Source organism: Nyctereutes procyonoides, unplaced genomic scaffold (genome assembly GCF_905146905.1).
Source record: "Nyctereutes procyonoides isolate TBG_1078 unplaced genomic scaffold, NYPRO_anot_genome, whole genome shotgun sequence".
In the NCBI taxonomy this organism is placed as follows: Eukaryota; Metazoa; Chordata; class Mammalia; order Carnivora; family Canidae; genus Nyctereutes; species Nyctereutes procyonoides.
The window spans coordinates 62,397,246-62,424,724 of NW_026575052.1; the positions used below are offsets into that span (position 1 = coordinate 62,397,246).

At 39.7% G+C, this 27,479-nt stretch overlaps 1 protein-coding gene across 4 annotated transcripts in view; it reads left to right on the plus strand.

Moving 5' to 3' along the window:
* Nucleotides 1–16,092, plus strand: part of OPTN (optineurin) — a 41,494-nt gene extending 25,402 nt beyond the window's left edge. For all 4 annotated transcript variants that reach the window (XM_055332065.1, XM_055332064.1, XM_055332066.1 and 1 more), the window contains exons 7-14: nucleotides 250–352; nucleotides 1,582–1,697; nucleotides 3,091–3,240; nucleotides 3,601–3,694; nucleotides 6,571–6,729; nucleotides 9,073–9,203; nucleotides 11,126–11,208; nucleotides 15,168–16,092. In XM_055332065.1, the coding sequence (XP_055188040.1) occupies nucleotides 250–352; nucleotides 1,582–1,697; nucleotides 3,091–3,240; nucleotides 3,601–3,694; nucleotides 6,571–6,729; nucleotides 9,073–9,203; nucleotides 11,126–11,208; nucleotides 15,168–15,295 (964 nt within the window). In that variant the 3' untranslated portion in view covers nucleotides 15,296–16,092. The remainder of the gene's footprint in view (nucleotides 1–249; nucleotides 353–1,581; nucleotides 1,698–3,090; nucleotides 3,241–3,600; nucleotides 3,695–6,570; nucleotides 6,730–9,072; nucleotides 9,204–11,125; nucleotides 11,209–15,167) is intronic.
* Nucleotides 16,093–27,479: the final 11,387 nt, after the last annotated feature.

Below are 27,479 nucleotides of genomic sequence, written 5' to 3' on the forward strand. Positions count from 1 at the left end.
GTTTTTCAGTGTTTGTGATGATTTATGCCCATCTTTTGCCTCTGCATGAATTCATGCTTTAACTCATGTCTAGCCAATTTTAGGATGAAAAGCTAAGCCCAGAAAGGTTAATAGAGTAAATGTAGAGAGATTTTGAAGCCCCTGATCCTTTATCCAAATTTCAGACAATGTTCTTTTTAGTGTTTCTGCAATTGTTATTCCTCTTAAAGCCAAAGAGAAAGTAACTTTAACATATTCTGTATTTTTCAGAGTTTTATATTTTGAAAAGAAAGCCAGTGGTGGTTCTGAGATTGAGACCCAGACAGAGGAGAGCACAGAAAAAGAGAAAGAAGAGGAGAAAGACCCAGAAACTGTGGGTACTTAAGTTCTAAGGCTGTTGTCACACCTCCATTGTACATAAGAGTCATATCTGAAGTCAAGTCTTGTGCTGTTACTAGCTTTAGAAACAGAAATAATTTTAATGTTGGATATATTCTGTTTCTCTCATATTTCCTTGTTCTGATTTGAATTTCATCCATAGTAAATTGTAGTGAGATGTGTTCCCATCCCAGTTATTGTAGGGAATCATACCTCTATCTCTTCTTTTTTTTTTTAAGATTTATTTATTTTAGAGAGCAAGAGTGTGCGTGAGTCAGGGGGAGGGGCAGAGGGAGAAGGAGAAAGAGAATCCCAAGCAGACTGCCCTCAGAGGGCAGAGCCCAACACAGGGCTCCATCTCACCACCCTGAGATTAGGACTCCAGCCCAAATAAAAAGTCAGATACCCAACCAACTGGGTAGGCCACCCAGACGGCCCTACCTCTAAACTCTTCATGACTGATTTTCTTTCCTAACTTTGTGAATGAACAGATCCACTAGCAAAGAAAGCAATTTTGTCCACTTTATAATGAGCTTGAGAATATGACCCAGAAACTTGAGATAAAATTGAAAGACCTTGATTCTACCCTACTACTGGTTTGAATGAAATAGTTTGAATGAAAAGGTTTATGTTTCTGTAGCCAGTGTTCTGTGGCAACTCAGAGATGTGCATTGGAGCCTGTCACACAGTCTTAAGCTAAGGAAAGGTTGACGAAGCCAGGAGGTTGTAAGTGCCTCAGTCATCCACATGAAAGACATTTATGTAAGATGCTCACTTTAGCCAGTTCATTTATTCAGCAAATATATGTTGCATGCCTACTATATGCCATGCTCTGGGCTGAGTCTTCTACTTTGAGAGACCAGAGAACATTTCAACACTGAGATCAAGAGACAACCAGTTATGACAGTGCATCCAAATTGATCTGTTATGTAAGAAAAACAGTTTTATATATAAATATTGCCAGATGTATTAGTGATTATATATGTAAATTACATATTATGAAATGTAAAATGTTATCTGTAATTAGTAAATGTAAACATATAAGGGAACAGAGTTGTATCTAAAACATTTCTTTTCGTGTAAGATATTTAGGGCATTGATTGTCCAAAATTTAATCACCGGTCTTCATTGGATACTAATGGTTCACTCTATTTTCCCACAAAGAGAGTCATTTAATCTCTGATATGAATCACTTGTGCATGTTTGGAATTTCTTGAATGACAGGTTGGCAGTGAAGTGGAGACGTTGAACCGTCAGGTGACAACCCTATTTAAGGAGCTTCAAGAGGCACATACAAAACTCAGTGAGGCTGAGTTAATGAAGAAGAGACTTCAAGAGAAGTAAGAATGAGAGATGAATTTTATTCCCCTTCAGAAAATGGACATTTTTACAAAATGTATTACTATGTGTAAAAATATGGCTTTGTTACTGTGTAACCCAAAGAAAAGTAGAAACCGAATTAAAATATGAATTCAGAAAATGCTAACATCAAGATTAATGTACAGGTTCATTTATAAATATGAAATACTTGCGGATAGGGGGATGGTGCCCAGGGAAATCTGATTCTGCTGTTCAGAGATGTTTATTATGCATACTAGAGCCTCTGTGAGGACCTGTAAAAAAGCAGTAAGCCCAATTTTCTGACTTATGTGAGCTGACAATATTGATGTAAGCAAACATAAATGAAAACTGCCAAAGAGAAGGAAGAACTTGAGTGAGATTTATTGAGGAAAAAATTCATTTTTAGTCAATTATGAAGGCTAATATTTAAACTGAGACCTTTGCATTTGCTTGTTTTTCTTGATGTAGCAAATTACTTGAAATTTAGAAAAGCTAAGTTGATGTTGTTCTTTTGGATTAGTTGGCAAACATATATCCAGCACAACACATGAGTGTACGTTGCCTTAGAGCTACAGTATTATGGTAATCTGGCACAGCCTAGCAGCTAAAGGACTTTGGACAAACAGACTTAGTTGACATATGGATCTGGAATTTATCTGTGGTATTACCTCGGGCAAATTATTTATTAAGCCTCTGTGAGCCTAGTTTATCATTTGTAAAACGTACACGTGTTGTTATCCCTACTTCATAATATTGTATTGAGATGTTTAACATGCTTGGCGTTAACGCCTTGCATATATCAACCATGAGTTCATATTTGCTATTATTATATTGAAATTCTCTTTCTGATCTTTAAGAGAACTTAGGGCGCTTCCTTTTCCCTTATTAAATCCTCGCCAGAAGTCATATTCTTTGTGCTTAAGGGAACCCAGACTTCTTAAAATATTGAAGATATCCATGGATCACTATATGAAAAGCATCTTTAGCCAATTACTATTTTGGTCTATATCTGACCAACAAAAATATACTTGTGTGACTACTGAAGACGGTTATTCCAAGTGGGCCATAGCTTGTGTGGTCTTAGATCTGCACTTTTTTTATGTTAAGCATAAGGGTTCAAAATTGTGTAAATTTCTTTTCCAAAAAAAATCTGTATTTTTTTTAATGTTTAGTCATGAGGGTTTAGAAATACTACTTGCTTCTGGTAAAGAAGCAAGGAGGATAAAATATTATATTTTGCCGTTATATCCTTGAAAAATGCAATCCTAAAAAAAAAAGAAAAATGCAATCCTAAATTTCTTTGTGTTTGCTACATAATCTTGGGATTTGTTTAAAAGCCACTGAGAAATGAAGGAGTGTTGTTTATCCTCATGAAAATTTGATATTTCTTAGATGTCAGACCCTTGAAAGGAAAAATTCTGCAACCCCATCAGAGCTGAATGAAAAGCAAGAGCTTGTTTATAACAACAAAAAGTTGGAGCTACAAGTGGAAAGCATGCGATCAGAAATCAAAATGGAGCAAGCTAAAACCGAAGAAGAGAAGTGAGTATCCCACGACTGAATGACCCCTTGCTAGGAGAAGATACAATAGTACTTTTATAAGATTGGAATTAGGATTTAACAACAAACTTTAAACTTTTTTATGTAATTGAAGGAGTACTAAGACTTTTCTGAGGAGATAAAATTTGTTCTATTATAACAGAATTATTAAAGTTCCTTGTAACCTATAGATTTTTTTAAAAATATTTTCTTTGAGAGTAAGAAAATGTCAGCAGGTGGTGAGATGGTAAAGGTAGGAGAGACGATTTTGCTAGTTGAGTGTTCAGAAGAAGATTGGAGAACAAATCTAAGTTTTTATCATATTTCCCCCCAAGATTCAGTTTCTTAATTTCTTTTGAATAGGTCCAAGTTAGCCACTCTCCAGTTGACACATAACAAGCTTCTTCAAGAATACAATAATTCATTGAAAACAATCGAGGAACTGAAAAGGAAAGAGGTACTCATAGAAAAAAATTATTTTCATGGCCTCATAACAAACAGGCTATAAACATTTTTATATGTAAAGCAGTTGTGTTAATCCTTAAGTCTGTTTTTCAAAGGTTGTTCTTCAGTTTTATAGTTGATTTCTTGTGTCTAAGTGCATAGAACTTCTGATGGTCCACCTGTGTATAATTTGCTTCATGTGCAAAGATCGTGCTAATGTCCTACAGTCAGGGAGTAAGCTTTTAGCACTTCTTTTTTTTTTAACATTTATTTATTATTTGAGAGAGAGAGAGAGAGAGCATGGTGAGCCTGGGCAGAGAGAGAGGGAGAGAGAATCTCAAGCAGACTGCCTGCAGAGCACAGAGCCCAACTCAGGGCTCGATCCCACAACCCTGAGATTATGACCTGAGCTGAAATCAAAGAGTTGGCTACTTAACCAACTGAGCCTCCCTGGCGCCACAGCCTTTAGCATTTCTAACAGGGTGGGTTTGTAGGAGAGCTACCAGTGTGGGCTCCCACAGGAACAGGGTGCAGCAAGATTGTGGGCTGCCACTGGAGGGGTTGTCTCCATGGAGCTGTTACAGGGCTAGCTTGCTGCTGTCAGTGACCTGGAGACCCTGGATTCACCAGATTGCAACTTACATTAATAGAATGCCAGTGTGGTGCAGCAGTTTAAACATGAGTGGATTTGTGAGGTGTGATAGGCATTTTAGTTAATCGGGTGGGGTCAACCTTTTCATGCTACATATGCATATCAAATTGTCACCCTGTTCACTTTAAATCTTACAATTTAATTTGTCAGTCAGTTTTACTTGGATAAAGCTGGGATAAATAAGTGAAGATCATGGAAGCTTTGAATTAGTAGAAGGGGGTCTTTGAGTTTAATATGCTTATAAATGTACTCTTCATTTTTCTTTTTTTTTTTTTTTTTAGTTTTATTTCTTTTGAGAGAGAGAGTATGTGCACAAGCGGAGGGAGGGTCAGATGGAGAGAATCTTTCAAGCAGATTCCCCGTTGAGGGCAGAGCTCAGTGATGCAGGACTTGATCCCACAACCATTTAAATTATAACCTGATTTGAAACAGTCAGATGCTTAATTGACTGGGTCATTCAGACATCCTTGTTGTTGTTCTTCTTTTTTTTTTTTTTTTGATAGAATATTGTTCCTTTCTAGAAGCTAGTAAGTTTTTTCATTATTTATTTATTTGTATTTAATTGAAGTCAGTTGACCTACAATGTCATACTAGTTTTCATTGTCTAACAGAGTGATCAGATGTTTATACACATTATGAAATGCTCATGATTGTAGTTACTATCTGTGAGCATATAAAGTTATTACAATAGTATTGACTGTACAGTTGATCCTTGAATAAAAAGGGTTTGCGCGGGTCCACTTAATGTGCAGATTTTTTAAAATACAGAACTATAAGTGTGTCTTTTTCTTCTTTGTTGTTTTCTTAATAACATCTTTTCTCTAGCCAGCTTTATTGTAGGAATACAGTATATGATACATATGTGTTAATCCACTAAATTATTGGTAAGGTTTCCTGTCAACCATAGTCTGTTACTAGTTAAGTTTCTGGGGAGTCGAAAGTTACATTGTGAATTTGCGACTCTGCAGAGGGTCAGTGGCTCTAACCCCTATGTTGTTCAAGGGTCGGCTATATTCCCTCTGCTGTACTATACATCCCCGTGACTTATTTATTTTATAACTAGAAGTTATGTGCCTCTTGGTCCCCTTCATTCCCATATCTCCCTCTCCTCTGGCAACTACTAGTTTATTCTCTGTATTTATGTTTGTTTCTATATGTTTTGTTTTTCAAATTCCACATATAAGTGAAATCATATGGTATTTGTCTGTTTCTCTGACTTACCTCACTTAGCATAGGTGGACCTCTAAGTACATCCCTGTTGTGACAAATGGCAAGATTTCAGTCTTTTTATGGCTGAGTGATACATCTGTGTGTGTGTACATGTATAGATCACATATTTATCCATTCAGCTATTCGATGGATATTGAGGCTGCTTCCATATCTTAGTATTGTAAATAATGCTGTAGTAAAAATAAGCATGGATATATCTTTTTTTAATTAGTATTTTCATTTTCTTTGGATAAATATCCAGAAGTGGGATTGCTGGATCATAGGGTAGCTCTATTTTTAACTTTTTGAGGAACCTCGGTACTGTTTTCTACCGTGGGTATACCAGTTTGCATTCCCACCAACAGCCCAGCAGGGTTCCTTTTTCTCCACATCCTCACCAACACTTGTTCTTTTTTGTCTTTTTGACACTAGTCATTCTGACAGGTGTGAGGTGACCAATTTTTAATATAAACATGTTTCTTCTTTTCCTCTGACTTCACCAAGTAACAGTAATATCAGTGGGGAAGATGACAGTATCAGCAAGTTACAACCTCACTGAGATCAGGGTTTGTTATTATTTCCCTTATTTCAGTGGGTTTTTTAAAATTGTTTTAAACTAAGAAAATGTAATTTGCAAGCTATAAGTTAAATGAATACAATTTTCTCAGTAAGTTATCATTGATTGCTAATTAACAGAACAGTTTAGAAGCCAGTCACTTAAAGAAATTAAACTTCATTTAATATTTTACTAAAATAGGTTGAATTAGGGGCCCCTGGGGGGCATAGATGGTTAAGCAACCGACCCTTGGTTTTGGCTCAGGTCATGATCTTAGGATTGTGAGATCAAAGCCTCACGTTGGGATCTGCACTCGGCACGGAGCCTGATTGAGACTCTCCCTCTTCTTCTGTCCCTTCCTGACCTCACTTATGCCCACACTGTCTCTCTTTCTCTCTCAAATAAATAAATCTTAAAAAAAATAGATTGGATTATTTCACAGCCATTTCTAGAATAATCTTGTCTCTTTCAGTCAGAAAAAGTAGATAAGGTGATACTGCAAGAACTAAGTGAAAAACTGGAACTGGCAGAGAAGGCCCTGGCTTCCAAGCAGCTTCAGATGGATGAGATGAAGCAGACCATCGCCAAGCAGGAGGAGGACCTGGAAACCATGACCATTCTTAGGGCTCAGGTAAGCTGTGTTCTGAAACATGAATTGAGTAAGGCCAACCTTGATCGTATTCTCATTTGGAAAAGCAATCGTGTTTAAAATATATTTTTGGATTTTATATAATTCCCACCAATATATTAAAAAAAAGTTTTATTGAAGTATATCATGTGTGGAAAGTGCACCAAATTTTTAAGGGTATAGTTCAATGAATTTATCCACTTATGGTTGATAGGTAGTTAGCTTATTTTCAATTTGGAGCGTTATGATTATGGTTGCTCTGACATTCTAGTGCCTGTCTCTTTGTTTGGTTTGTGCGTTCATTTCTGTTGGGTGCATATCTCACAAGTGGTGGAATGGCTGGTTCATGGAGTACACGTATTACTCAGTGTTACTAGATGTCACCAACAGTTTTCCGAAGTGGTTGTACCAGTTTTCACTCCTATCAACAGACTCCCCATTGATCGACATCCTTACCCTTACCTGTATTATCAGAATTTCAACCCAAGCCCTTTATAGCAATTCATTTATTTGAGTACCTCATGGTATTGTTGTCATATCATTTGTCCTTCGGACATTGGTTGTGTTTTGATAGGTACTCTCACTCATTCAGCCACTGCTTTTTGAGCACCTGTAACATGAGCCACTGTTGTCATTGCAAGGCATGTATAGGAATGGACAGAACGACCCAGGTCTGACTGGCTTAAAGCTAATCAGAGAAAGAAGTAAGACTATAACTCAAATTGAGATCTGATTCAAAAAACCCCATGATGCATCAATGATAGCATAAAATGTTGGAGCATTCACAGATGGCAGGAAGTCCCTTAAAATGACCTTTTTATTACATGGTTGTAGTGAGGGGAGGTTGGTAACTAAAACTGTGATAGAATATTTAAATTTTTATTAATTTTACTTTTAGAGATAAACATTTGTATCCTAGAACCATAAAATTTGGGGGGGAAAAACTCATTTTAAATCTGGGAAACTAAAAACTGGTGTTAGAGTAATGTTCATTTCACTATTGAGTTCATTTTTACTTTAGAGAATTTTGTAACAGGAAATCATATCACGCCATAATATTTATATATTTCTAGATAAGAAATTACCCTCCAGGGCAGCCCAGGTGGCTCAGTGGTTTAGCGCCGCCTTCAGCACAGGGCGTGATCCTGGGGACCCAGGATCGAGTCCCATGTCAGGCTCCCTGCATGGAGCCTGCTTCTCCCTTTGCCTATATCTCTGCCTCTCTCTCTCTCTCGCTCTCTCTCTCTCTCTCTCTCTCTGAAATAAATAAATAAATAAATAAATAAATAAATAAATAAAATATTTAAAAAAGAAAGAAATTACCCTCCAATTTAGCAGCTGAAACAACAACAAGCATTTGTTATCTTCGAGTTTCTGTGGGTTGGGCATCCAGGAGCAGCTTAGCAGGATGATTCTGGCCCAGGGCCCCTCATGAGGCTGTACTCAAGATCCGTTTCCAAGCTGGCATGCTCACATGGCTGTGGGCAGGAGGCCTGAGTTCCTCACCCTGTGGGCCTCCAGGGTGTACACAGGCAGCTTGCACACCCTCATGACATGGCAGTGAGCTTCCCCTACAACAAGTGACCCAGAAGAGAACAAGACAAGCCACACACCATCCTTTCTGCAATATCCCAGTGGTTACACAGGTTGGCTCTATTCATTGTGGAAGGGGACCACATAAAGGTGAGGATCACTGGAGCCATCTTGGAGGCTGGCTACCATTGTGGGAAATGGCATAGAATGTGGGCATCAATCTTGGTTCAAGTGCTGGTTTAATCACTTACCTAATTTACCCAAGATTGAGCGCTGTTAAACTTGTAAATGCGAAATGAGCATAGCAATTCCACATTGCTACGTAGAATTTTTTGATAAGGTGAAATGAGGTAGGAATACAGACACCCAACATAGAACCTTGTACATGTTTGGAATTTAATAAATAGTATCTATTTATTATTATTATTTAAAATTAAATTAAAGACCAGCCTTTATAAATATAACTGGCAGAGTAAGTAAGCTATTAAGCTAATCTTGAATATTATTTTTTTAAAAGGCCAGAGAATCTTACTGAACAAATGTTACATGTGGTATTTAAACCACCTATATCAGTGTCATTGTCAGGTTCTAATTGTCTGACATGCTCACACACGCGTGCGCGCGTGCGACTTGTCTCCTCTCTGAAGGTGGTTGGAAAGTCTCAGTCACCACACTGGTTTCCAGCAGGAATATGTGCACCCATTACTTACAAGGCATATCACATGAGGCAGCACTCTGTCTGCACCCCATCACCAGGTGGGTGAATCTACATTTGCCTAGGAGGTGACTTCTGCCTCTTTTGCCTTCTATCAGATGGAGGTTTACTGTTCTGACTTTCATGCTGAAAGAGCAGCAAGAGAGAAGATACATGAAGAAAAGGAGCAGCTGGCGCTGCAGCTGGCAATCCTGCTGAAAGAGAATAATGCTTTTGAAGATGGAGGCAGGTAAGGCTCGGGAAGGCTCAGGGCACCCACCTGGAGCCCAGGGCACAGGCTGAGGACAGGTGGCCTGTCAGAGGTGGTGCTTAAGATGAGCTGTAGAAATCACCCTGAGTACACTTCACTTGATTGTGTACCTGACACTCAGCATAACTTAGGAAGCTCGGCAGCATCTTGTAGGAACATGATAAGTTCTTTGCTTTTGGACGTGCTGTATAAACATGACCACATGTGTTCCAAAGTCCTATCCTGCCGTTGTCAGTGACACATAGTCTTAACACTTTAAACAATTCTGTAATAAGCTTTAAAAGGAAATATTGCTCAAATTACTTCTTTCTTTTAAGTTTCCATTTTGAGGGGCTCCTGGATTGCTCAGTGGTTGAGCACCTGCCTTTGGCTCAGATCTTGATCCCCAGGTCTTAGGATCAAGTCCCGCATCAGGCTCGCCACAGGGAGCCAGCTTCTCCCTCTGCCTGTATCTTGTCCTCTCTCTGTGTCTCTCATGAAATAAATAAATAAAATCTTTAAAAAATATAAATTTTCACTTTGAGAAAAATTTGGAACAGAGACATAGAAAAATACAGGGAATAAAATAACACCATGATGTATCCTATCCAGAGTTGACAGTTACATATATTTATTTGCATCATGTGTATTTTATCAAAAAAAAAAAAAAGGGTGTCATAGGCGAAGTTGGAGGCTCCTCTGTTCACCACCCTTCATTAGTGTTTCTCTCCTTGCCCCATACTGCCTGGATTTTGGGGAGTAACATACCCATCCGTTTTATGCTTTTATGTAGTATCGATGTCATGTCTTGAAACAAGGTAATATTAATTTCTCTATGCTTAAGCTACAAAGTGATCACCAAGTATTGTTCTACAGCTTGCTTTATATAAATAACATTGTGATTTTGAACTCTGAGGGTGTGTGTGTGTGTGTGTGTGTGTGTGTGTGTGTATACACGTGCAGATATATTTCATTTTCTTTAACTGCTCTATACTGTCTTGTTTTAGAAATATGCCACTTTTTTTTAATCCATTCCCTTATCAGTTGACAGTTTAGTCATTTACTAGTTGATTTTTAAAATCTTAATTGTTAGTATCTTTCACTAAACTATGTCCTAGTGCCAATAACATTTAAAAACTCAGGTTAGGGCAGCCCGGGTGGCTCAGCGGTTTAGTGCCGCCTTCAGCCCTGGAGTATGATCCTGGAGACCCGGGATCAAGTCCCAGGTCAGGCTCCCTGCATGGAGCCTGCTTCTCCCTCTGCCTGTGTCTGTGCCTCTCTCTCTCTCTCTCTCTCTCTCTCTCTCTCTCTGTCTCTCATGAATAAATAAATAAAATCTTAAAAATATATATATTTAAAAAAAAAAACTCAGGTTAAGGGGCACCTGGTTAAGGGGCTCAGTCGGGTAAGTATTTGCCTTTGGCTCAGGTCATAGTCTCAAGGTCCTGGCATCGAGCCCTACATTAGGCTCCCTGCTCAGTGGGGAGCCTGTTTCTCCCTCTGCCCTTACCCCAGCTTGTGTGTGCTTGCTTGCGCTCTCTCTCTCTCTCTCAAATAAATAGTCTTTTTTTTTTTTTAAGATTTTATTTATTTATTCATGAGACACACAGAGAGAGGCAGAGACACAAGCAGAGAGAGAGAAGCAGGCCCCCCTCTCAGGGAGCCCAGTGTGGGACTTGATCCCAGGACGGGGATCATACCCTGAGCCAAAGGTAGATGCTCAACTGCTGAGCCACCCAGGCATCCCAATAAATAATCTTTAAAAAAATTTTTTTAAAAACCTCAAGTTAATCCTTAAGATCTGTTTTTTATGGACCTTATATCTTTTTTCAAGTCTTTTTTTCCAATACTGTTGAATACCTGCTTAATGTTTCCATATGTCAGGATTTTAGAACATCAGTATGTGTTACTTTTCATCCCAGTAGGCAGTCTTTGATGGAGATGCAGAGCCGTCATGGGGCAAGAACAAGTGACCCTGACCAGCAGGCCTACCTCGTCCAGAGAGGTGAGTCGCGTGTGATTGTAAGTATTCAGGGTCTCAGGGAAGACCTATCCTATGAAGAGAATGCTTGAAGACAAATTTCACTACATTCTGCACAATTCCAGCTCAAACTACGAAAGTAAAGCACCTTTCAGTATTCCCCAGTACCCCGCTCTCCATACCTTACCAACTGAATCTGGACACCATACTTTCTTCATGCTGGCAGTTAAGGCCTGGCATAGCCCAGCTTTTAACCTTTCCCCCTCTAATTCCCTACAGTTGTTAGCCAACTAAATCACTCCCTATTCCTTGAACTTGTACAAGGCTAGTATACCTCCTTATGCAGCGTCCTTCCCTCACTCACGTCCCTGTCTCCCTCCCGTCTCTTTCCAGTGAATTCCTACCCCATCTGTAAAACCCATTTCAAATACTATCTCCATGATTCCAGCAGAATGTGACCTCTCCCTCCTAAATTTTCAAAGTACTCTCTTACTGTTGTAGCACTTGTCTGCTGTTTTATATTATAATTCTGTGTTCTAAATGTGCTCCTAAGTACCATATTAACTAAGCTCTCTCAGAACTCGTATCTTTACCCATTACCTAGTATTATGCAATAATAATGTGAGCATTTACTGAGTTTACTGTGCACAAGTACCATGCTGATCACTTCGTACACATTATTTCTTGTGATCCTCACAAAATTCCACGAGTTATAGATGATCACAATCTTCCAGAAGATGAGATTAAATAACCTAGGATCACAAGGTTAGTTAGGGGCAGAACTGGCCATGGAACCTAGGCTTATCCGACTCTAAATGGTACTACATGTAATAAGTTGTCATCTAGTTTTTTATCACATCCAGACTTTAGTTGTCTAAGTGAAATTGATCGTGGCCCTCATTAAAAGTATGATGCTGTGTTTATTACATGGTTTAAATACACTAGTCATAATGTTCTGTAACATATAATAAATCCCTATGTTATAGTACATCAGTGAAAGGAAAGTAGTATCCTGGAGTCTAGATTTGAAAAAACATAAAATTCAAGGGGTCGAAGACTGACATAGCTAGACAAAAAGTCACATGGCCACTGACATGAATCTTAGTTTAAGATGCCATCCTAAATTTCACATAAAACTGGCATTTTAACCTTTCTTTGATGGTGGACCAGTCTGAGTTCCTTCCACATGCCAACTGATTACCAAGGCAAATTCTCATCACAGTGTTGGCAGCAGCAAGGAAGCAATGTTAGTGTGTGTCATCGACTGTTAAATCTTTAGGAAATTTCTCCGAGTATCCCTCCTACCCCCTTCTCTTCCTGTTCCCCCACCAAAGTTCTTTTATAGGAAGAAATAGGTTAAAGTAATTGAGATCGAAAATAAACAGAGTATTCATGGGGCATATGTGGAAGTAGCAGGTAGACAGACGTGAACATTGGCCTCAGACATGGTTAGCATCACAGGGTGAAGCTGTGCTCTTCTTTGGAAGCTACATCTACCCACCTGAGCACCATCAGACATTTTCTCTAATCCGATTTTAAGTATCCCAGAAACACCCGTCTATACCTCTTTTATCAAAAGTGCCTGCAACATTGTTTTGAGTCCAAATAGACAATCTCTTGCACCTGAATTTCTTAGAGGAAGATTTTCTTTTGTCATAATTAAAGAAGGCACATGCCTATTTATGTTTTAAAAAAGTCAAACACTCTTTGACTTGTATTTATAAACTAAAAACCATCACAGAAAAAAAAATAATAAAATAAAAAAATAAAAACCATCACAGAGTACAGATTTAGTCATGATAATCCTAATATGCTTTTTGTCTTGTAAAAAGCAACATTCCAAATAGAGACTGCATGAAAATTTTTATTTTATTTTTTTATTATTATTTTCTTAGCTTCATAACAAAGGTACCTTATCTTCACCATAAGTCATCCTTATTTATGGTCTTCTGTGGCCATCAATGCATCTGCCCTGATCCAGGACTCTCAGCTGAGAACTAAAAGGGAACTAAAAGGCACAAGGCAAGGTCAGGCCTGCACAGCGTATAGCCTAGTTGGAGAGACAGGCTCTGCACAGAAAAGGATGGATTCATAAAATAAGATAATATTTAAGTAATAGAAATAATGCTGCTGGAGGTCAGAGGACAGTTTGATGACTGAGGACCAGGGGAGCTGAGAAAGGCCTTGAAAAGGTGTGACTTTAAGCTTGAACTTGAAGCTAGGATTCACATAAGCACAGGATGAGAATGAGGGGTCCAAGGCGGAGAGGAATGTGATGTGTTAACAGCAAAAACCTTGGGCAGCCCCGATGGCTTAGCAGTTTAGTGCCGCCTTCAGCCCGGGGTGTGATCCTGGAGACCCCGGATCGAGTCCCACGTCGGGCTCCCTGCATGGAGCCTGCTTCTCCCTCTGCCTGTGTCTCTGCCTCTCTCTCTCTCTCTGTCATGAATAAATAAATAAAAAATCTTAAAAAAAAAAAAAAAGCAAAAACCGAAGAAGTTTTTTTTATAGCAAAAAGCCAGGAGGTACAGAGAACCCATTAATGGACTAATAGCAACAATCAAAGTCTGAGTGTCGAAACCTAGATCAGGACCTAAAAAAAAAGGCACAGGTGGAAGCAAAAAAGTTTAAAAATGAAGAATCAGCAGTCGCTGATCAGTGACCAGTTGTCATCTACAGTGGAAAAAGTTGGCTGAGCCATGATCTAGGATCATGATACCACGAGAAAGTCCCCAGCTTTCAGAACTCATGTCTAGGGATCAGTATTTCTATTCAAGGGTGCTTCTGGAATTTGCTGAACACACACTGTCTGCAATAGTCTCACATGTTATTCAGTTCAAATAATATGCTCAGAAGCCAAAAATTACGTATAAGATTGTCAGCCTCCAAAAGCAAACATTTCGGTGGGCCAACTGAAAGTCTTGAGACCAAAATGGTTTGCTTTGGTCCAGAAAGGTCAGACCAAGGAGATGTCCCAGGAGCTGGAAGTCATTTCCAGTTTTCACACGTGGGACCTACTTAGAGTCAAGGCTTATCTCAAACATTCTTTATTTTTTGAAAAATTTATTTCTTTATTCATAAAACACAGAGAGAGAGAGGCAGAGACATAGGCAGAGAGAGAAGCAGGCTCCCTGTGGGGAGCTTGATGCAGGACTTGACCCCGGACCCCAGAATCACACCCTGAGCTGAAGGCAGATGCTCCACTGTTGAGCCACCCAGACATCCCATATTTAATTTCGACCTGACCCTCAGTCCAGTTCCAAAATTGGACAAAATGACATGACCTGTTATTCTATTCTTTCTCATCATTGACTTTCCCTGAGCAGCCTTTACTTATTCTTAAAACTCCTCTCAAGTGCAACGGGTCTCGTCAGGGGACCTTTCTCTGTCGTCCGACTAACCCACTAACAGGACACAGTGTGACCCTTCCGTCCTGCACTCCTGCTGTCATTTTTCTCACCCAAAGTCCCCACCATCTCTGTATCCCTCTCTACATCCTCCCAGGTACTCAGACACGTGGGCCAAATGAATGTCATTATTGTCTCTGCTTCCAAGAAGGTTCGCACTGTTGTGAGATTTCCTGCCCACATGCTGCTCACTGTTTTCTCCACCTTCTCTTCAGCTCATATCCTCATCTATCTTGTTCCTTCCCTCAAATATTCTTGTTTTCATTAGAACACATATTGTCCTGTCCCTAGAACTGAAACCACATATTTTCACATGCCTACAACCTGAACTAGAGTCCAAATCACAAAGTAATAGGAAAGCAGGTACCATTTTGGGAGATTTTTCTCTGTGTATAGATTTCTTAAGTTAATAAGGACCGCCCCTCCCCCAATAAAAAACCCTTTATTCACTCCCCACTAGGTATCAGTCGCAGAGCTTAATGGGTGTTAACATTAATCACCCATTATTAAAATCAAACAAAGTCACTTGCAATGTGAAAGAAATGGAATAGCTTTTCATTGAATGCTTATTCCCAGGAACTGAGGATAGAAGCTGGCAGCGGCAGCAGCAGCGGAATATTCCGATTCATTCCTGCCCCAAATGTGGAGAAGTTCTACCCGACATAGACACACTCCAGATCCACGTTATGGACTGCATCATTTAAGTGTTCAAATGTAACTTCCACCAAACCGTTGGTAAATATCAGATTTTTTCCTCCAAGAGTTGTGCTTTTGTATTATTTGTTTTCACTCACACATTTTGCCTCATTGTGTTTTAGGAGAAAGAAAATCAAAATGTTCTAAGTAGGACATTTTCTGTGGATTTCCTTAGAATCCTTAACATACGATTCTTCTGATAATAGATTATTTCTTTTTTCTTTTCTTTTCTTTTTTTTTTTTAATGTTCTGTGTATGTGAGCTAAACTGTTCATGAAGCTAATGAGTGTGTGACATCATGGGACAGAGTTAATGTAACCAAAGGAAGAGGCCTCACAGATAAACTTTGAGGATCTTTTCAGGAGGCAGGAAAAATGATCACAGATTTAATCAAGAAAAGGACCTTTGGAGGTTTTTTTTTTTTTTTTTTTTTTTTGGAGTATTTTTTAAATAAATTATATTGTTATTTTTCTCCATCCATTTAAGACACCTCTGTCTGGGGTTGTGTGTATGTTGGGGTTTTATTGCAGCCACAGTAATTATACCAAAGTTATGATATGGCTCTTTTCATATGAGCACTGTGGGCTTTTACTTGATTGTTAGGACAAGTGAAAATACACTGGCATACATGAAGTACATACATGAGGTTTGCTGGTTTCATGTGCCACAGGTATACAGGCTTATACAGTAGATGGTTTATTAATTTCTAAAAAGCACTGTTTACTATAAATTTTCCTAGATTAAGCTGTATATACATAATCACAAAAATAGGTATTGCAAAATAAAATTTTGCTTTTGAATCGTTCATATTGTTTGTATATGACTGGCCAATTTCATGAGACATGTTTCCCATATTCAGCTTCATATAAGCGTAATACTCAGATCTGTTTTGCGAATTCTGTGAATATGAGCAAATCCCTTTACTAGAAACAACTGTGTGTTGTTTGAATTTGAAATTATTCTTGCTAAGGAGGTAAAGAGAGAGGGATTTGCTGTATTTTGTAAACCCACAGTTTACTGAGATTAGCTAATACTAGGCAAGTCATAGAAGTAAACAATGTCTTTGTCTATATCCTAAAACATTTAAAAGAAAATTAAAAGATCTCCTCTGGATTTGTTATAATAACATCTCTTAGGCAAACTTGATTTAATACACACACACACACACACACACACACACACTGTTCTTCTAGGAATGCCTTCCCTCAAGGGGAACTGTTTTACCAGACCCTGACCTGCTGGGATATTATCAGAGCCTGACTGACCTGGAGGAAAGGAGATACCCAACTCCAGCCCCCCTCTAGCTTTACTCCTCTCACTCAAGGAGGAGAAAAAAAGTCTGAGAAGCACTTGTAAGGTCACAGCCCAGAGGCAGAAGCTCAGTAAAACTGAGAGCTTATTGTAGGACTGTGGAATTTTTCTCACCCATACCTACCTTACCACCACATCAACAAGGTGCTTGTATAATAATGGGATTACAACTGGATAAACTGCTCATCTTTGGGTGTATTGAAGAAGTGTATTGGGAAACTCAAAGACAACAGAACAAAACAAGGACACCAGAGGAAATTTTAGCCTATAATACCCACAGCTGCAGCAGACAGTAAACATAGTCCAATTCTTAGCCAGGCAAACATAAAATCTCACACTACAGACTTATTTACCTCAGTTCCTTTTACCTACTACATCATTTCCATTTTTCAACAAGAAATTATGCTACATACTAAAACACAAAACACAGTTTGGAAAGATAGAGCAAACGTCAGATATGATGAATATAAGACTAGAAATTTAAAACAACTATGATTAATATTGTAAGGGCTCTCGTGGGAAACGTGACAACGTGCAGGAACAGAGGGGTAATACAAGCAGACACATGGAAATTCTAAGAAAAAATTTAAAGGATATACTAGAAATCAAAGGCGCTATAACAGAAATAAGGAATGCCTTTCATGGGCTCATGAAAAGACTGAACATGGCCGTGAAAAGAATCTGTGTGCTTGAAGCAATGTCAATAGAAACTTCCAAAATTGGGATCCCTGGGTGGCGCAGCGGTTTAGCGCCTGCCTTTGGCCCAGGGCGCGATCCTGGAGACCCGGGATCGAATCCCACGTCGGGCTCCCGGTGCATGGAGCCTGCTTCTCCCTCTGCCTGTGTCTCTGCCTCTCTCTCTCTCATTCTATGTGACTATCATAAATAAAAAAAAAATAAAAAAAAGAAACTTCCAAAATTTAAATGCAAAGAGAAAAAAAGAATGAAAATAGAATATCCAAGAACTGTGAGACAGTGTTTTAATGTAACATATGTGCAATGAGAATATCACAATAAAAAGAGATTGTATTAAGTAATTAATTATGACTGAGAATTTTTAAAAATTAATGACAGATACCAAACTACAGATAAGGAAGGTCAGAGATCACCAAGCATGTTAAATACCAAAAACTCTTCGCCTAGGTATATTGTATTCAAACTGCAAAAAATCAAAGGCAAAAAGAAAATCTTGAAAAAGCCAGAAGGAAAAAAAAACTTACCTTTAGGAGCAAGAATACGAAATACATCAGATTTCTCTTCAGAAACTATGCAAGCAATAAGAAAGGGAGTGAAACATTTAAAGTGTTGAGAGAAAAATCACCAACATGTAACTCTGTGTCTATGGAAATTGTTCTTCAAAAGCGAAGGAGAAATAGCTTTCCTAGACAAATAAAAATTGATGAACTTTTTGCCAGTAGGCCTGCTTTGTTAGAAATGTTGAAAGTTCTGCAGAGAAAATGGAAGCTACATGGGTAGGCAGCCCCAGTGGCCCGGTGGTTGAGCGCACCGGCTTTTGCCGGGGGTGTGATCCTGGAGACCCAGGATCAAGTCCCATGTCAGGCTCCTTGCATGGAGCCTGCTTCTCCCTCTGCCTGTGTCTCTGCCTCTCTCTGTGTGTCTCTCATGAATAAATAAATTAAATCTTAAAAAAAAAAAAAAGGAAGCTACATGGGTCAGAAACAGATCTACATTTAAAAAAAAGGAAAATCATTAGAGAAACAATAAATGAAAACAAACTCATGTTTTCCATATTATTAATTGAACAGATTAACAGTTGGTTCAAAATAATAATAGCCACATGTATTTAGTGATTATAGCTAATGGATCAATGAAGTGAATAATAGCAATATTATAAGGGATGGAAACAGGGCAAGCAGGATATTCTATTACAGGGTATTTGCGCTATACATAAAGTGGTATAGTGTTCCATGAAAGTGAACTTGGATTGGTTGTTTACATTGCAAACTCCAGTGCAACCACTGGAAAAGAAATGTTAAAGAAGTTTATGCTGAGATATGCTAAGGGAGGAGAGAAAATGGAATAACATAAAATGCTGAGTTAAAAGCAGAAAAGCCAGAAATAGAGTGAAAGACAATAGAAGAAAAACAAGGGCAATGGATAGAAAACAGTAACAATTATAGTAGATATTAATACAATTGTATCAATAGGTTAAATATCATTGATCTAAATACACCAATTAAAAGACAGAAATTGTCAGAGTGGATTAAAAAAAAAAAACAAGCTTATCACCTATATGCTGTCTGTAAGAAACCCACTTTAAAGACACATAGATTGAAAATAAAGGGTGGAGAAAGAAATAGCAAACTAGCACTAATTAAAAGAAAGCTACGGATGCCTGGGTGGCTTAGCAGTTAAACTGCCTTTGGCCCAGGGTGTGATCCTGGAGTCCCGGGATTGAGTCCCACATCGGGCTCCCTGCGTGGAGCCTGCTTCTCTCTCTGCCTATGTCTCTGCTTCTCTCTCTGTGCCTCTCATGAATAAATAAACAAAATTTAAAAAAATAAGAAAGCTAAAGTAACTATACTAGACTTCCAAGCAAGAAGGATTGTCAGTGATAAAAAGAGATTACAAAATGACGAAAGGATCAATTCTCCAAGAAACATAACAGTACTTCCTGTATATACACCTAACAACATAGCATCAATATACATAAAGCAAAAACTGATAGAATTGCAAGCAAAAATAGATGAATCCAGTAATACAGTTAGAGAATTCAAAATCTCTATCAGTAACAAACTGATAAAAAAAAATGAGTAAGGACATAGTTGAACTGAGTAACACTATCAACAGGATCTCACTGACATCCACAGAATACTTCATATTCTAAATATAGCAGAATATGCATTTTTCTTAAGTTCATGAAGAACATTTCACCATGATAGACCACATTCTGAGCCATAAAATACAGCTTAACAAATTTTTTAAAAATGCAAGCCATACATAATATGCTCTCATACCACAATGGAATTAAGCTAGAAATCAAAACCAGAAAGATACCTGGAAACCCTCAAACATTTGGAGATTTAACACACTTGTCAATAATACGTGGGCTAAAGAAGAATTCTTGAGAGATTTAAATAAATTTTTAACTAAATTAATTGGAAATATAACACAGAATTTGTGGGCTGAAGTGAAAGCCTTGTTTAGCAGATGTATAGCATTGAATGAAAGATCTAAAATCGGTAATTGAAGCTTCCACTTTAAGAACCTAGGAAAAGAATGGCAAATTAAACACAAAATAAACATAATAAATAATAAAAATTAAAACACAAATCAATGAAATTCAAACCAGGAAATCAGTAGAGAAAATCAATGAAAATGAAAGCTGTTTCTTCGAACTAGGGGTGGTGGAAGGGGAGGAGGGTGGGGGGTGGGGGTGAATGGGTGATGGGCACTGAGGGGGGCACTTGACAGGATGAGCACTGGGTGTTATTCTGTATGTTGGCAAATTGAACACCAATAAAAAATAAATTTATTATTTAAAAAAAGCTGTTTCTTTGAAATCAACAAAATTAATAAACCTACCTAGCTTAATTAAGAAGATGGAAGACACAAATTACCAGTATCAGTATACCAGCAATGAATGGCTGGAACTTTAAAAACACAATAATAATAACACATTAGGGGCAGCCCCTGTGGCTCAGCAGTTTGGCGCCGCCTGCAGCCTGGGGTGTGATCCTGGAGATCCGGGATCTAGTGCCACGTCGGGCTCCCTGCATGGAGCCTGCTTCTCCCTCTACCTGTGTCTCTGCCTCTCTCTCGGTGTCTATGAATAAATAAATAAAATCTTTAAAAAATAATAATAATACATTAGTACCAAAATATTAAATACTTAAGTAGAAATCTAATAAAATATAGGATCTAATTAAAGGAATCAAAGAGCTAAATAAATAAAGTGATATTTCGTATCCGTGTATAGGGAGACTTAGTATCATCAACTTGATCTACAGAGTCAATTACAATCCCAAGAAGTTATTTTGTGGTTGTTGACAAAGTGATTCTAAAAGTTTATATGAAGACACAAAAGACCCAGAATAGCCAACATATTATAGAAGGGGAACAAAGTTGAAGGACAGACACTACCTGCCTTCAAGACTTACTCTCAAGCTACAAGAATCAAGATTGTGATATTGATGAAAGAATAGACAAATATGGGATCCCTGGGTGGCGCAGCGGTTTGGCGCCTGCCTTTGGCCCAGGGCGCGATCCTGGAGACCCGGGATCGAATCCCACATCGGGCTCCCAGTGCATGGAGCCTGCTTCTCCCTCTGCCTGTGTCTCTGCCTCTCTCTTTCTCTCTCTGTGTGACTATCATAAATAAATAAATTAAAAAAAAAAAGAATAGACAAATATATAAATAGAGCAGAACAGAGTGCCCAGAAATAGACCCAGATAGTCAACTGGTCTTTGATAAAGGAGAAAAGGCAATTCAGTGGAGAAAGGATAGTATTTTTAAGGAGCAATATTGGATACCCACGTAAAAACAAAACAAAACAACAACAACAAAAACGAATCAAGACACAAACCTTATACCTTTTACAAAAATAAACTCAAGCCACAGACTGGAAGTCAGTCTTTACAAAACATTATCTGATGAAGGACTGGTATCAATATATACAAGGAATTCTTAAAACTCAGCAACATGAAAGCAACCCAATTTAAAAATGGGCAAAAGATAACAGATACCTCACCAAAGAAGATATATAGTTGGTAAATAAACACATTAAAAGTTGCTCGACAACATGTTATTAGGGAATTGCAAATTTAAACAATGAGATACCACCACACACTTATTAAAATGGCTAAAATTCAAAACACATCAAGTGCTGGAGAGGATCATGAAATAACAAACTGTCAGTAATTGCTGGTGGAAATGCAGAATGGTGGTTTGGAAGACACTCCAGGGGTTTCTTGTAAAACTAAGTGCACAATCCTTGGTACCTACCCAAATGAATTGAAAAGTTATGTCCACACAAATCCTGCCCATGAATGTTTACAGTAGCTTTATTTCATAATTGCCCAAACTTGGAAGCAGCCAAAATGTCCATCAATAAGTAAATGCATAAATAAACTGTGGTACATCCATACAGTGGAATATTATTCAGTGCTAAAAAGAAATAAGCCATCAAACTGCAGAAAGACATGGAGGAACTTTAAATGCATATTGCTAAGTGAAGGAAGTCAATCTGAAAAGGCTGCATGCTGTATGATTTGAATTGTATGGCACTCTGGAGAAGCCATAACTGTGGAGACAAGATCATGGATTGCCAGGGGTTAGGTGGAGGGAAGGATGAATAGGTGAGAGCACAGGATTTTTAGGGCAGTGAAACTATTCTGCCTGATACTGTGATGGTGGATACATTTGTCAAAATCAATTGAATGTATAAGTATGAATCCTAATGTAAACTGTGGACTTCAGTTACGAATAATGTGTCAGTGTTGGCTCATCCATTGTAACAAATGTCCCATACTAGTGCAAGATGTTGCAGCTTTTAAGTATAACAGGAATCAAGTATATGAACCAACATTCTTAATGGAATAACAAAAGGTACCAAAACTGCTTTGCTCTGAAAAGCAAATAAAAAATAGAAATAATTGTAGTCTTTTGAATCCTTTGATTTAGAGTCTATCATTTTAGTAATTACTGAAATAACATTATGTTCTCATTGCAAACATGTTAGTCATCACTGAGTAGCTTTTTTTTTTTTCTAGCTAAGTACTTGCAAAGCTGTGAAATACACAAAAAAAATATTCATTCAGAAACTCTGCGTAAGTTGATGGATTTAGAGAGCAGTTTGGGCTTTTTAAATATATGGAGCCATAATTATGGGTAAAATTTATTTTGTATATATGTACATGTATTATATTTTAGTAGTAGTAGTAGTAATAGTAGTAGCGGTGGTGGTGGTGGTGGTGGTGGTGTTATTTGCTGGGTTTATAACCCAGAAAGGAAGAAATGTGTTGAAAGAGTGGAAAAAATGTGTTGAACAGTCTTATGAATGAATTAAAACCAGCACGGCTGCTGGTTTTATTGGCTTCCCTTTGGAAAATATCAGTTGAGGTAACTACAGGAAGGAACATACCTCCTTGTTTAAAGTAACCTCTAGGTTGATTAAAAAGCAACAGATACTTCCTTGCACAACAGAGACAATATTCTGTTAGTAAAATCAGGGCGATGGGATTTCCCCTCATTCTCTAAGTAGAGAGGTTGCCTCTGAGCAAGGATAACATTTTTCTCAGGACAGGATCTTTGTCCTCAGACAGACTCAAGTTTTCGGATAAGACTCTAGAGAGTTCTGCACATATGGCAAGAAGACATGAATGCAGATGTAAACAGATGCGTGCAGGGAGGAGTTGGTGGTGGAGGAGCTTTGGAAACTGGCTATTACTCTCAGTAGAAGGTCTGACTTTCTGATTTTGAATAGCATTGCCTGCCAGGCCTTGGATGGAGGAAGTGGTTTAATCACCTGGTGCATTAACTAGATAGACATACTCAAGGACATTCTGCTTCTACAGCCTCTGCTTTGGAGAGCTCAAGTACACTCACTACACCACATGCCAGGCCCACGCGTGGAGCCCTGACATATTCTCCAGCTTCCGTCACATAGTTTAAAGGCACCTGCTGAAATCTGCACTGTCACCTCAGACTGAACTGGCCATCTCGCTCCTGTCCACAGCAAGCTCCTTCTGGACACTCTAGTCCATTTCTGTGAGGCGCCAGGTATTGCCAACCAGGCCATCATCCTCTCCTTTTCCTGCGAGAGGTCACTTTCTTCGGCCAGTTCTTTTGTTCCCAAAGCAGACAGACTTTCCTGTCTGGTGCCCTCTAAAGCTTTAGAACCACTGCTGTAAAAGATGCAGCGACCACAAGGCTGAATGCAGAATGTTGGGTCCAACCCTCAGTTTCTGATTCAGTAGGTCTGGTGTGAGGCATGAGCATTTGATTTCTCAGAAGTTCCCAGGAGCTGCAGCAGCTACTCCTCCGGGGACCAGCCCTGGAGAAGCCCTCCTATGTCACATTGATATTTGCCATTTCCTTCTTAACACACTCTTTCCTCAGCATCCTGGGCCATCTCTTTCCTGCAGCTTCACCACTTACACTGGAAAACTCTGGGGCCTGGATACAGGCAGAGATCCTATGTGTAAAGTTTTAAAGTTTAGAAATAAAGCTCATAGTCTCCTTGGAGTTTCGTACAGAAGCATGGCACCTTGAGAATTGGGCCCCAGCCCTGCAAACCCTGCTTGTCCTCTCACCTGGACTCAGTTCTGTGTAGCACTTGGCAGCCTCTCTCCACCCCTCCCTGCTGTTCAAGCTCCCTTTAACTCCCACTCTACCCACAGCCCACCCACCACCAAATAGCCACCCCTTCAACAGAGGGATCTGACCTCAAGGACAGCTAGGGGAAGAGGACATGCCAGGCCTCAAAGCAGACTCAGAGCCATTGGGTAAGAAAAAATCCCAGGGTCCCAGGATTAGAGCTTTGGGTATCAGGGGCTGCCCCAGGTTTGGATGAGTGCATCCCATCGGCCCTGGGACACCTCACCCTGTGGAGGGACAGTGACATAGCTAGAAGAGGATCAACATAAGGCCATGTGAAGCTTAGGCCTAGACCTAGGGCTGAGAGTGGCACTGCTTTCCTAACCACTCCAGCTGCTCCTGTTCAGCTTCTGTCGCTGGCTCACATGTCTCAGGTTTCTGGCTTTCAGGTTCTTAACTCAGAGTGTCTTTGGGAAAATACGTGAGTCCCCTCAGAAGGTATACAAAATCTTGAATGTAGGAATGTACATTTTTCTTGGGGGAGAAAAAACATTTTCCTTCTGTTCTCAAAGGCGTCCGAGATCACCTATGCCAAAAAGATAAGAACCACTGCAATACGGACCTCTCTTTTGAATCCCACATCTGCAGATCAAGTTTTTCTAAAGCAATATCTTTCATACCTCGTTCTGAAATCTAAAACCAAGCCTGTCTTCTCCCCTAAACCTGTTCTGTGCTTCCTATGTCCCCTGCATCAATGGATTGCCTCAAAACACCCTAAACTTTGGTGTTTTCCTACCTTCCTCCCTTCCATCAGTGGGTCCTGAAACTACTTTCCTAATTCTTTCTCAAAATCACCACTCTACTAACCCCAATAATAATCTCTCTATCCCTCACTGGAGGGAAACTTGAGAGCTTAGATCGGTACTATCTTCTACTTCTTGCATGGATTTGGGTGCAAAGTAGACCTGGAAAGTCAAGTTGAAGAAAAAAACTTTGGGAAACAAATCAGAATTGGTCCAGGAATGTCTGCATAATGGCCAGTAAGTCTGTGATGAACCTTTACAATTAGATGTGGTGATACATTTAATTTTCTTCAATTTGATTATAATAGTTCCTCCATTGCTGTGAATTTCTCAACACTAGCCGCTCTCGAAAGTGGTATTATTCCCATTCCTGGGACACTATAATAAGCTCAGATAATAAGGAGCATTAATACTCCATTAGGACACAGGGAAAAAAATCAATGTAGATGGTATCCAGACTGTTTATTTTCATCCTAAAGCTGATTTTAGTTTTTCTGAAAACAAAGTCAAACACAATGGATACAGTCTTACATGGAATAATTAGTGGGGCAATGCAGGGCCTGAACAGTGGCTGCAAGAGGGGGGATTTTAAAAAAGACTTAAAATGGTTATTTGCAAGTCCCAGAGAAAGACAAAAATATGCTCTCACTCATAAGTGGAATTTAAGAAAAAAAAAAAAACAGATGGGGGCCACCTGAGTGGCTCAGTAGTTGAGCATCTACCTTTGGCTCCAATCCTGATCCCGGAGTCCTGGGATCACGTCCCCACATCGGGCTTCCTGCAGGGAGCCTACTTCTCCCTCTGCCTATGTGATGGAAATTGAGGGCACTTGGGATGAGCACTGGGTGTTGTATGTAAGTGATGAAGCACTGAATTCTACTCCAGAAACCAATATTGCACTGTATGTCAACTAAAATTTTAACTAAAAAGTTAATTTTAAAAGTCATTTGTTCCATCAAAAACTCTTCTGCTTTGAATTCTGTTAAATTATGTAATTATTTAATAAGCTAACTTTAATTCTGCACTTAAACATGGCAGTCCTCAGAATTTGGTACAAACACAATTTTTAGAATGTAATTACCTAACAAAGTCTGAATTTTACTAAAAAAAAAGAAAAAAAAAAAGGCAGCTCTGTGAAAAACATGGTCTCCTAACAAGTTAACCTGACGCCAGTTACAATTCTGCAAGTCTGTGGACTGTCACAAATTCCTCGGTCAAGAGCGATTTCTTTAATTTTTTTTTTTTTATTTATGATAGTCAGAGAGAGAGAGAGAGAGAGAGAGGCAGAGACATAGGCAGACTCCATGCACCGGGAGCCCGACGTGGGACTCGATCCCAGGTCTCCAGGATCGCGCCCTGGGCCAAAGGCAGGCGCCAAACCGCTGCGCCACCCAGGGATCCCTCAAGAGCGATTTCTACCGCATCAAAGGATGTCATCTAGACTTCAAGTCTCATTTTACAGACGGTGAAGCAGAATCCCAAAGGGACAAGTTGCTTCCCCAAGGTCACACAGAATCAAAAGTGAACCAGATTTGTGTTCCCGGGTCCATCCATCTGCACTGAACACAAGAGGCTGTGAAATAACCAAGTAGCTTATTCAGATCCCTCTAGGATCCACCAACCACAGGACGTTTGAAAGGGCGGGAGAAACGCCTGGAATGTGCGCCCTGTAGGAGAGTTCCCGGCCTCAGGCCTCACCCTCCAGGTGGAGGCTCCTCAAAGAGTTAAAAATAGAGCTACTCGGGCAGCCCCGGCGGCGCAGCGGTTTAGTGCTGCCTTCAGCCCGGGGCGTGATCCTGGAGACCGGGGATCGAGTCCCATGTCGGGCTCCCCCATGTCTCTGCCTTTCTCTCTGTCTCTCATGAATAAATAAATAAAATCTTAAAAAAAAAAATAGAGCTACCCTACGACCCAGCAATTGCACTGTTGGGGATTTACCCCAAAGATACAGATGCAATGAAAAGCCGGGACACCTGCACCCCGATGTTTCTAGCAACAATGTCCACAATAGCCAAACTGTGGAAGGAGCCTCGGTGCCCATCGAAAGATGAATGGATAAAGAAGATGTGGTTTATGTATACAATGGAATATTACTCAGCCATTAGAAACGACAAATATCCACCATTTGCTTCAACGTGGATGGAACTGGAGGGTATGATGCTGAGTGAAGTAAGTCAGTCGGAGAGGGACAAACATTATATGGTCTCAATCATTTGGGGAATATAAAAAATAGTGAAAGGGAATAAAGGGGAAAGGAGAGAAAATGAGTGGGAAATATCAGAGAGGGAGACAGAACATGAGAGACTCCTAACTCTGGGAGATGAACAAGGGGTGGTGGAAGGGGAGATGGATGGGAAGACGGGGTGACTGGGTGACGGGCACTGACGGGGGCACTTGACGGGATGAGCACTGGGTGTGATGCTTTATGTTGGCAAATCGAACTCCAATAAAAAAAAATACAAAAAAAAAATCGAGAAGGAGGCTCAGAAGGACTGCACGAGGCGGCCCCAGAGAGCGTGAGGAATTGCGTCCGACCTCCGGTGTAAACGCCCTGCAGGACGCTCGGGGGCGCCAGAACACTGCGTCTAAGGCGCGCGGCTTCACCGGCCGGAAGTTTCCGGGCCCCCAACCGAGAGGGGCCCTCGTCACGTGGGCCAATCAGATGGCTCTACGCAGCCGGGCAAGTCGCTATTTCTTCCGGGTAGCTCACGTCAAGATCGCTGACGTAGCCAATCAGCGCGGCCTTACGTGAGCGTGCGTCTGGCGTTAGGGGAGGGGTGGGGCCAAGTTGGAATTTTG